The following is a 13018-nucleotide window of genomic DNA, read 5'->3' on the forward strand; positions in this document are numbered from 1 at the left end:
TCATGCTAGAAACATGCTAGTTACATGCTAATTCATGCTAGAATCATGCTAGTAACATGCTAATTCATGCTAGAAACATGCTAGTAACATGCTAATTCATGCTAGAATCATGCTAATAACATGCTAATTCATGCTAGAATAATGCTAGTAACATGCTAATTCATACTAGAAACATGCTAGTTACATGCTAATTCATGCTAGAATCATGCTAGTAACATGCTAATTCATGCTAGAAACATGCTAGTAACATGCTAATTCATGCTAGAATCATGCTAGTTACATGCTAATCCATGCTAGAATCATGCTAGTAACATGCTAATTCATGCTAGAATCATGCTAGTAACATGCTAATTCATGCTAGAATCATGCTAGTAACATGCTAATTCATGCTAGAATCATGCTAATAACATGCTAATTCATGCTAGAATCATGCTAGTAACATGCTAATTCATGCTAGAATCATGCTAGTAACATGCTAGAAACATGCTAGTAACATGCTAAATTATGCTAGAATCATTCTAGTAACATGCTAATTCATGCTAGAAACATGCTAGTAACATGCTAATTCATGCTAGAATCATGCTAGTAACATGCTAATTCATGCTAGAATCATGCTAATAACATGCTAATTCATGCTAGAATCATGCTAATAACATGCTAATTCATGCTAGTAACATGCTAATTCATGCTAGAAACATGCTAAAAACATGCTAATTCATGCTAGAATCATGCTAGTTACATGCTAATCCATGCTAGAATCATGCTAGTAACATGCTAATTCATGCTAGAATCATGCTAGTAACATGCTAATTCATGCTAGAATCATGCTAATAACATGCTAATTCATGCTAGAATCATGCTAGTAACATGCTAATTCATGCTAGAATCATGCTAGTAACATGCTAATTCATGCTAGAAACATGCTAGTAACATGCTAATTCATGCTAGAATCATGCTAGTAACATGCTAATTCATGCTAGAATCATGCTAATAACATGCTAATTCATGCTAGAAACATGCTAATTCATGCTAGAAGCATGCTAATAACATGCTAAATCATGCTAGAAACATGCTAGTAACATGCTAATTCATGCTAGAAACATGCTAGTAACATGCTAATTCATGCTAGAATCATGCTAGTAACATGCCAATTCATGCTAGAAACATGCTAGTAACATGCTAACTCATGCTAGAAACATGCTAGTAACATGCTAATTCATGCTACAATCATGCTAATTCATGCTAGAAACATGCTAGTAACATGCTAATTCATGCTAGAATCATGCTAGTTACATGCTAATTTATGTTAGAATCATGCTAGTTACTTGCTAATTCATGCTAGTAACATGCTAATTCAGACTCGGCTTTTCAAGCCACCATAAAGTTTGTCCTCAAACTTTAATATCTAGTTATTATTCTTCTTCTTCTTCTTCTTCTGAGACTAATTTCTAAGTGTATCTCCTCCTAGGCCTTTCAAGCTACATACTTCAAACTTTCGTCAAACCTTCAAACTGGTCTGACTCGGGTTGCTATATCTTTTCTAACTGATCCGACCTTGGGTTTTCCGAAAAACGACCCAGAAAAATCCCAAAAGTCCCATTGACTTAACATTGGGTCAAACTTTGTGAGCTCATAACTCTGCATCAGACTGTCCTACAGACTTCTAACTGGACTCATTTAACTCAGCCTAGCCAGCAGCCAATAACTGATGACTTTTTAACTTACTAGCCACTCCCTAGCAACCACTTACAGCACCCTAGCAACTGTCCCATAGACTTCCATTGTAAAAGACTCCCATTTACTTAACATTGGATCAACCTTTGTGAGCTCATAACTCTGCATCAGACTGTCCTACAGACTAGAGTCTGGCCTCATTCAACTCAGTCTAGCCAGCAGCCAATCACTGATTACCTTTAAACTTACTAGCCACTCCCTAGCAACCAATTTCAGCACCCTAGCAACTGTCCCAGAGACTGTAACTAGCTATTCTAACACACGCTAACAGTTTTAACATCCTACTGACATGCTAATCTTGCTAGAAAGGTGCTAGCAACACAATAGCGACATGCTAGTCATGCTAGTAACATGCTAATTCATGCTAGAATCATGCTAACAACATGCTAATTCATGCTAGAAACAAGCTGATTCATGCTAGAATCATGCTAGTAACATGCTAGTTACATGCTAACTAATGCTAGAATCATGCTAGTTACATGCTAATTCATGCTAGAAACATGCTAATTCATGCTAGAATCATGCTAACAACATGCTAATTCATGCTAGAAACATGCTAGTAACATGCTAATTCATGCTGGAATCATGCTAGTAACATGCTAATTTATGCTAGAAACATGCTAGTAACATGCTAATTCATGCTAGAATCATGCTAGTAACATGCTAATTCATGCTAGAAACATGCTAGTAACATGCTAATTCATGCTAGAATCATGCTAGTAACATGCTAATTCATGCTAGAATCATGCTAGTAACATGCTAATTCATGCTAGAATCATGCTAATAACATGCTAATTCATGCTAGAATCATGCTAGTAACATGCTAATTCATGCTAGAATCATGCTAGTAACATGCTAATTCATGCAAGAAACATGCTAGTAACATGCTAATTCATGCTAGAATCATGCTAGTAACATGCTAATTCATGCTAGAATCATGCTAATAACATGCTAATTCATGCTAGAAACATGCTAATTCATTCTAGAATCATGCTAATAACATGTTAATTCATGGTAGAGACATGCTAGTAACATGCTAATTCATTCTAGAATCATGCTAATAACATGCTAATTCATGCTAGAATCATGCTAGTAACATGCTAATTCATGCTAGAATCATGCTAGTAACATGCTAGTTCATCCTAGAATCATGCTAGTAACATGCTAATTCATGCTAGAAACATGCTAGTTACATGCTAATTCATGCTAGAATCATGCTAGTAACATGCTAATTCATGCTAGAAACATGCTAGTAACATGCTAGTAACATGCTAGAAACATGCTAATTCATGCTAACAACATGCTAATTCATGCTAGAAACATGCTAGTAACATGCTAATTCATGCTAGAATCATGCTAGTTACATGCTAATTTATGTTGAAATCATGCTAGTAACATGCTAATTCATGCTAGAATCATGCTAGTAACATGCTAATTCATGCTAGAATCATGCTAAAAACATGCTAATTTATGCTAGAAACATGCTAATTCATGCTAGAATCATGCTAATAACATGCTAATTCATGCTAGAAACATGCTAGTAACATGCTAATTAATGCTAGAAACATGCTAGTAACATGCTAATTCATGCTAGAATCAAGCTAGTAACATGCTAATTCATGCTAGAATCTTGCTAGTAACATGCTAATTCATGCTATAATCATGCTAGTAACATGCTAATTCATGCTAGAATCATGCTAATAACATGCTAATTCATGCTAGAAACATGCTAGTAACATGCTAATTCATGCTAGAATCATGCTAGTTACATGCTAGTCCATGCTAGAATCATGCTAGTAACATGCTAATTCATGCTAGAATCATGCTAGTAACATGCTAATTCATGCTAGAATCATGCTAGTAACATGCTAATTCATGCTAGAATCATGCTAGTTACATGCTAATTCATGCTAGAATCATGCTAGTAACATGCTAATTCATGCTAGAATCATGCTAGTAACATGCTAATTCATGCTAGAAACATGCTAATTCATGCTAGAATCATGCTAGTAACATGCTAATTCATGCTAGAATCATGCTAATAGCATGCTAATTCATGCTAGAAACATGCTAATTCATGCTAGAATCATGCTAGTAACATGCTAATTCATGCTAGAGACATGCTAATAGCATGCTAATTCATGCTAGAATCATGCTAATAACATGCTAATTCATGCTAGAATCATGCTAATAACATGCTAATTCATGCTAGAAACATGCTAGTAACATGCTAATTCATGCTAGAATCATGCTAGTTACATGCTAATCCATGCTAGAATCATGCTAGTAACATGCTAATTCATGCTAGAATCATGCTAATTCATGCTAGAAACATGCTAGTAACATGCTAATTCATGCTAGAATCATGCTAGTTACATGCTAATTCATGCTAGTAACATGCTAATTCAGACTCGGCTTTTCAAGCCACCATAAAGTTTGTCCTCAAACTTTAATATCTAGTTATTCTTCTTCTTCTTCTTCTTCTTCTTCTTCTTATTCTTCTGAGACTAATTTCTAAGTGTATCTCCTCCTAGGCCTTTCAAGCTACATACTTCAAACTTTCGTCAAACCTTCAAACTGGTCTGACTCGGGTTGCTATATCTTTTCTAACTGATCCGACCTTGGGTTTTCCGAAAAACGACCCAGAAAAAACCCAAAAGTCCCATTGACTTAACATTGGGTCAAACTTTGTGAGCTCATAACTCTGCATCAGACTGTCCTACAGACTTCTAACTGGACTCATTTAACTCAGTCTAGCCAGCAGCCAATAACTGATGACTTTTTAACTTACTAGCCACTCCCTAGCAACCACTTACAGCACCCTAGCAACTGTCCCATAGACTTCCATTGTAAAAGACTCCCATTGACTTAACATTGGATCAACCTTTGTGAGCTCAGAACTCTGCATCAGACTGTCCTACAGACTAGAGTCTGGCCTCATTCAACTCAGTCTAGCCAGCAGCCAATCACTGATTACCTTTAAACTTACTAGCCACTCCCTAGCAACCAATTTCAGCACCCTAGCAACTGTCCCAGAGACTGTGACTAGCTATTCTAACACACGCTAACAGTTTTAACATCCTACTGACATGCTAATCTTGCTAGAAAGGTGCTAGCAACACGATAGTGACATGCTAGTCATGCTAGTAACATGCTAATTCATGCTAGAATCATGCTAACAACATGCTAATTCATGCTAGAAATAAGCTGACTCATGCTAGAATAATGCTAGTAACATGCTAGTTACATGCTAATTAATGCTAGAATCATGCTAGTAACATGCTAATTCATGCTAGAATCATGCTAATAACATGCTAATTCATGCTAGAATCATGCTAGTAACATGCTAATTCATGCTAGAAACATGCTAGTAACATGCTAATTCATGCTAGAAACATGCTAGTAACATGCTAATTCATGCTAGAATCATGCTAATAACATGCTAATTCATGCTAGAATCATGCTAGTAACATGCTAATTCATGCTAGAATCATGCTAGTAACATGCTAATTCATGCTAGAATCATGCTAGTAACATGCTAATTCATGCTAGAAACATGCTAGTAACATGCTAATTCATGCTAGAAACATGCTAGTAACATGCTAATTCATGCTAGAATCATGCTAGTAAAATGCTAATTCATGCTAGAATCATGCTAGTAACATGCTAATTCATGCTAGAATCATGCAAGTAACATGCTAATTCATGCTAGAATCATGCTAATAACATGCTAATTCATGCTAGAAACATGCTAATTCATGCTAGAATCATGCTAATAACATGCTAATTCATGCTAGAAACATGCTAGTAACATGCTAATTAATGCTAGAAACATGCTAGTAACATGCTAATTCATGCTAGAATCATGCTAGTAACATGCTAATTCATGCTAGAAACATGCTAGTAACATGCTAATTCATGCTGGAATCATGCTAGTAACATGCTAATTCATGCTAGAATCATGCTAATAACATGCTAATTCGTGCTAAAAACATGCTAGTAACATGCTAATTCATGCTAGAATCATGCTGGTTACATGCTAATCCATGCTAGAATCATGCTAGTAACATGCTAATTCATGCTAGAATCATGCTAGTAACATGCTAATTCATGCTAGAATCATGCTAGTAACATGCTAATTCATGCTAGAATCATGCTAATAACATGCTAATTCATGCTAGAATCATGCTAGTAACATGCTAATTCATGCTAGAATCATGCTAGTAACATGCTAATTCATGCTAGAATCATGCTAATAACATGCTAATTCATGCTAGAAACATGCTAATTCATGCTAGAATTATGCTAATAACATGCTAATTCATGCTAGAATCATGCTAGTAACATGCTAATTCATGCTAGAATCATGCTAGTAACATGCTAATTCATGCTAGAATCATGCTAATAACATGCTAATTCATGCTAGAAACATGCTAATTCATGCTAGAATCATGCTAATAACATGCTAGTAACATGCTAATTCATGCTAGTAACATGCTAATTCATGCTAGAATCATGCTAGTAACATGCTAATTCATGCTAGAAACATGCTAGTAACATGCTAACTCATGCTAGAAACATGCTAGTAACATGCTAATTCATGCTAGAATCATGCTAATTCATGCTAGAAACATGCTAGTAACATGCTAATTCATGCTAGAATCATGCTAGTTACATGCTAATTTGTGTTAGAATCATGCTAGTTACTTGCTAATTCATGCTAGTAACATGCTAATTCAGACTCGGCTTTTCAAGCCACCATAAAGTTTGTCCTCAAACTTTAATATCTAGTATTATATTATATTATATTATATTATATTATATTATATTATATTATATTATATTATATTATATTATATTATATTATATTATATTATATTATATTATATTATTTCCCAGAGATGGGTTGCGGCTGGAAGGGCATCCGCTGCGTAAAACATGTGCTGGATAAGTTGGCGGTTCATTCCGCTGTGGCGACCCCAGATTAATAAAGGGACTAAGCCGAAAAGAAAATGAATGAATGAATGAATGAATGAATATTTTATTATATTATATTATATTATATTATATTATATTATATTATATTATATTATATTATATTATATTATATATATTTTATTATTCGCACCTAAAATAAGTTCATATATTTGCAAAATGTGTTTTGTGTACTATATCTTACTATAAAATATCTTATTGTGTATATTTTATGTATATAAATATATGACTATATTCTATAAAATGTGTTTATATTTATATATATATAAATATTTATATATCATAAAAATTATATATAAATATATATGTCAATATATTTCTTTTGTATATTTTTAAAAAACTACATTTATTAAACAAACATAAATATTGTGTACATGTTATGTAAACAAACTTTTACCTTGGATGCAATTAATAGCGATTAATCATTTGACAGCACTAATTATATTATATTTAAATATATATATATATATATATATATATATATATATATATATATATATATATATATATATATATATATATATTCTATTCTATATATTGTTAAATGTTCTTTATAGAACCATTTATGCTAATAAAGATTTATGTTTACAGATTGTACAAATATACAGTTGAAGACACAATTATTAGTGAAAATTTGTATTTGTTTTTCAAATATTTCTCAATGCCTAATTAACCTGGTTAAGCCTTTAAATGTCACTTTAAGCTGAATACTAGTGTCTTGCAAAATAAGTAGTAAACTATTATGTACTGTCATCATGGCAACAGCTTAATAATTTAATCATTAGAAATGAGTTATTAAAACTTATGTTTAGAAATGTGTTGAATAAAATCTTCTTTCTGTATGGACACATTTGAATAAGAATACAAGTTTCACAGAGAGCTAATAAATTTACTACAGTCTTCAACTGTACTGGCTGTGATTAACATTCATTTGTTCTTTTGATATCAAATATTTCAGAAATCCAGAAACATACAGAAACTGTAACGACTACAAGACTGACGTCTCTACCACCAAGTAAGTTTACCTGCTACTTCTTAAAATAACTGCAGTTGGAAAATGACTAATCCTGCTGAATGTTCAGTGTATTTCCCTGCACTGTAAAAACCTATTAGTTGCTTTACTTCAAAAAAGGGAGTAAACCAGTTGCCCTACATGCAACAAGTTGATTTTACTTTTAAAATGTCAGTAAACCCCTTGACTTAACACATAATTTGTTTACCTTATATTTATAAGGCAACAAGTTCACTCTCTTTTTTTAAGTAAAGTCAACTAATGGCTTTTAACAGTGTGCTGAATGTGATGTGGTGTGTCGCCTACAGAAGCCCACAGCGGCCAGCAGATACTGACCTCCATCGGGAACAGCTCAGGCTCTGCAGGAGGAGCTGTTCTGCTGGAGAAGAAGATCATCACACACAGCAGCGCTGAAGGAGGAGCTTCCAGGAGTTATGTCATATCCTGTGAGTCCACCAATCATCCGGCTTAATGTGCAGACAACTGCTGAATGTATAATAAAATGCATGAAGATTATTTGATCATTTATCCTGTATTTTGGAAAAAACACAAATGTTTATTCATTTTTAAGATTATCTTCACAAATTTATATATTTATTTGAGATACTAAAGACTGAAGTAAATGATGCTGAAAGTCACAAGCAAATATATTTAAACAGAAAACATTTTACATTATTTTTATTACATTTTTGATCAAATAAATGCAATCTTGATCAGCTGAATAGGCTTACTTTGAACTATATATGTACACACACACACACACACACACACACACACACACACACACACACACACACACACACACACACACACACACACACACACACACACACACACACACACATATATATATATATTTATAAAATGATTAAATTATAAATTATGTATTTTAAAATATAATATAATATACAATTACAATATTTTCTATACTAGCTGAAATAAAATAAGTGTTATTAGATTTTTTTTTAATTAGACTTTGATTTCTGTTGCCGTTTCTTTAATTAAAAGTATTAAATCAAATTAAAAGTAACACAATATAAGTAGCTTAATTTAAAATAACACATTTTAAGGCAAATTTTTATTATTTTAATTACCGAATGTCTTGCTTCTCTGCAGCTTCCACATCTGGAAGTTTTATTTTTAATATAATATTATTACATACACACACACACACACACACACACACACACACACACACACACACACACACACACACACACGTGCGCGCGCGCACACACACACACACACACACACACACACACACACACACACACACACACACACACACACACACACACACACATTTGTTTTTGTGAAAAGTGGGTACATTACAGAGGTTTACATTCATTTTATACTGTCCAAACCGTATATTGTATTGCCCTTACCCCACCCTACCCCTAAACCCAACCATAACAGGAGACTGTGTGCAGCTTTACTCTCTGAATAAACTCATCCTGTGGGATTTATAAGCTTTTTGAGAAATCACCAATGCCCTCCTATTTCACCTCCTTTTTGTAATACCTGTCATGCCTATGTCATTATACAGATTTGTGTCCTAATATGTCACAAAAACACGTACACACACACACATATATAATTTGTTTTCTACATCCCAGTTAACCAAATTACAATATTTTCTATACTAGCTGAAATAAAATAAGGGTCAATTAGATTTTCTTTTATTTCTGTTGCCTCTACTTTAATTAAAAGTGTTAAATTAAATTAAAAGTAACACAATATAACAGGGCTGCATGATAATGGAAAATTCTGAATTGATTTCTGCAATATGTATTGCTATATGAATAAAATTTCAGCAGATGATTTGAATAGCTCCATTTGAAAATATTTCAATCGTTTAGATGGACTGGGATGATCAAGTCTGTTATGCACTGAATCTGCATAAATTATAAAAAATAACAAGCAAAAATAAATAAATAAACATAGCTTAATGGTTTTTCATGGAGTCTAGCAGTATTCGAGTACAGAAATTGAACAATCAAAATGTAAAATAACATGGTCATCATTATATAAAGTTAAAAAAGTATATGTTTATCTTTTAATCTTTAATAAATAATATAATCCTGTGATGTGACTATTGCAGATACACACATTGTGATATTGATGTTCAAACGATATACTGTTGAGACCTACAATTAAAGTAACTTAATTAAAAATAACATATTTTTCTGGTTTAAAATAATTACTGAACGTCTTGCTTTTCTCTGCAGCCTCCTCATCTGGAAGTTCAGCCAGCAGTAGTTCAGGAGCAGGATCTGTGATCAGTGGATTTGACGGCATATCTGGCGAAATCAGTGTAACCGGACCGATCACTAGCTCTACGGTTAAAAGCTCTACATCTGCCATTAAAAGCTCTAGTGTGGTCTCTACCTCCATCACATCCTCCTCAGCCACAGGCGGAGAGCTTTCCTCTGGATACGGCTCCATCTCCTCATCCTCCTCCGAGTTCGTGTCTGGTTCCTCAGGAGGATCCGTCAGTGTTTCTGAAGGCAGCATGAACATATCCAGAGGCGGCGGTGGATCCTCTGCCATCATGTCTGGCGGAGGAATGTCTAGCTCCATGACTGTGTCCAAATTCAGCTCCTCGTCCCCTAGTGGAACAAGGAAAGGTTTGAGTTACAGCACAGTTCCTACTGAGAAGAAGACCATTATGAACATTCACACAGGAGGATATGAGGGTAAGATCACGACCTCTGATCTTGAAAGTGGGATGAAGTGAGTTTAAATGAGAGGGATTTAGCATTCTGATGTTGATATTAATTTTATTTCACATATATAATTTAATATATAAAGTATATGTCATGTATGCAGCATATATTGCAAATATTGGTCGTTTTCATATATTTGTTTTCCAAACATGTTCAAATATATTAGCTTTAATGCTTTTATATGTGTTCGTATACACTACCTGACAAAAGTCTTGTCATCGATCCCAGTTAAAAGAGCAAAAAATAATAACTTGACTTCTAGTTGATCATTGTAAAAGTAGCAGAAGGTAGATATTTCCGATGAATCATCTGTTGAACTGCATCCCAATCATCACAAATACTGCAGAAGACATATTGGAACCCGCACGGACCCAAGATTCTCACAGAAATCAGTCAAGTTTGAGGAGGAAAGATCATGGTTTGGGGTTACATTAAGTATGGGGGCGTGCGAGAGATCTGCAGAGTGGATGGCAACATCAACAGCCTGAGGTATCGAGACATTTGTGCTGCCCATTACATTACAAATCACAGGAGAGGGCAAATTCTTCAGCAGGATAGCACTCCTCATACTTCAGCCTCCACATCAAAGTTCCAGAAAGCGAAGAAGGTCAAGGTGCTCCAGGATTGACCAGCCCAGTCACCAGACATGAACATTATTGAGCATGTCCGGGGTAAGATGAAGGAGGAGGCATTGAAAATGAATCCAAAGAATCATGATGAACTCTGGGAGTCCTGCAAGAACGCTTTCTTTGTCATTTCAGATGACTTTATTAATAAGTGATTTGAGTCATTGCAGAGATGTATGGATGCAGTCCTCCAAGCTCATGGGAGTCAAACACAATATTTATTCATTATTCACTGCACCATGACTTTATATTCTATACAGTACATTATTTCTGTTAAGTGACAAGACGTTTGTCTAAGCAAAGTCAGACCTTACTGTCCTAATTAAATAATTAAATATCAAGGCATGATCATATTTTATTGTGGTTAAATAAGCGTAATCTAGAGGCCTTTGCCTTTCATATAAGCCACTACTGATACCAAATGATCAACTAGAAGTCAAGTTATTATTTGTTGTTCCCAAAACTCAGCAGGCGACAAGACTTTTGTCAGGTAGTGTATAACAAATATGAACACTTAGAGCCTAAAACAATTACATATATGTACATAAATGTATGTAATTCCAATGGTTAGAAACAATATAGTATAAAGCCATATACAAACAAATATGAACATAAACAGTGGATCTGAAGTGGATCAAAATATATATTTTTAATTGTCCAAAGACAAGAATAAGTGTTGTTAAATAGTTTAATACAACTTTTATGAAAGCTTTTAATCCACTTAAAATGTTGACTACTGTAACGTTATGTATATAAAACGCATTTTAACATATTTGTAATTAATTCCAATGGTTGAAAACAATATTATGTATATAAGTGGCCATTTTGCAAAAGTTTGTAATATGTGTAAATATGACAAATATTTTATATTTGTGAATGAAATCCAAATACAAACTTAGACTATATTTCCATGTAGGCCCTTCAGATTTCTATATGGGTCATAATCATGTTTGTTTGTTTTTGCAAGTCAACTCTTCAAAACAAACATTATTTATGATTACAGATGATACTTTTGCAAATCAACTCTTCATTTGTTTATATAAAACTGTTACATTATATTAATTTGATTTAATAAACGATGTGGTTAATCTTTCCTCAGGGAGCTCCAGCGGCAATTCCTCACCTGAGTACATAAAGAAAGAATACGGTAACTTATGTCCCGTTTAATATCTTGTTTTTGAACTAACTTTGCGAATAAAAATACAACTTCTTCATCATTTTATCATTTAAACATTATAAGACACCAGCCAGTGGGTAGCACGATTGCCTCACAGCAAGAAGGTTGCTGGTTTGAACCCCGGCTGGGTCAGTTGGCATTTCTGTGTGGAGTTTGCATGTCCTCCCCGTGTTAGCGCGGGTTTCCTCTGGGTGCTCCGGTTTCCCTCACCGTTCAAAGACATGCGCTATAGGTGAATTAAATATGTATGCATGTAAGGCCATGTATGCATGTAAAAGAGTGTGTAACTTTATGAGTGTTTCCCAGTGTTAGGTTGTGGCTGGAAGGGCAACTGCTGCATAAAACATATAAGTGGACATAGGACATATAAGCTAGATAAGTTGGCGGTTCATTCCTGATTAATAAAGGGATTAATAAAGGGACTAAGCCAAAAAGAAAATAAATGAATGAATGAATGAAGACACCAGCCATTTTCTTACCTCCGTTGATTTTGACGACGTTTCTTTATCTTTAATGAACTTCGACGTTTGGGCGGGACGACGTTGCAAAGCTACGTTATTTTGAAAAATTCCCAATGAGCTTCAACGTCACATAACATACGTCACATAAACGATTTCCTATATGTTTATAGGTAGGAGAAGGGACATGTTGGGTTGTTTTTATGCCAGAAAGACCAATTACAAGAACACAATAAAAAGACAAAAAGGTTACAAATTCCAGCAAATTATACAAGTTTAAACAATTTACA

General features: G+C 34.2%; 1 protein-coding gene across 3 annotated transcripts in view; it reads left to right on the forward strand.

Annotated features, from left to right (window-relative positions):
• Nucleotides 1-13018, forward strand: part of col17a1a (collagen, type XVII, alpha 1a) — a 52620-nt gene that overhangs the window by 11465 nt on the left and 28137 nt on the right. For all 3 annotated transcript variants that reach the window (XM_056456556.1, XM_056456558.1, XM_056456557.1), the window contains exons 3-6: nucleotides 7688-7744; nucleotides 8050-8187; nucleotides 9970-10437; nucleotides 12193-12240. In XM_056456556.1, coding sequence (XP_056312531.1) covers nucleotides 7688-7744; nucleotides 8050-8187; nucleotides 9970-10437; nucleotides 12193-12240 — 711 coding nt within the window. The remainder of the gene's footprint in view (nucleotides 1-7687; nucleotides 7745-8049; nucleotides 8188-9969; nucleotides 10438-12192; nucleotides 12241-13018) is intronic.

The sequence above is a fragment of the Danio aesculapii genome, chromosome 1 (genome assembly GCF_903798145.1).
Source record: "Danio aesculapii chromosome 1, fDanAes4.1, whole genome shotgun sequence".
NCBI lineage: Eukaryota > Metazoa > Chordata > Actinopteri > Cypriniformes > Danionidae > Danio > Danio aesculapii.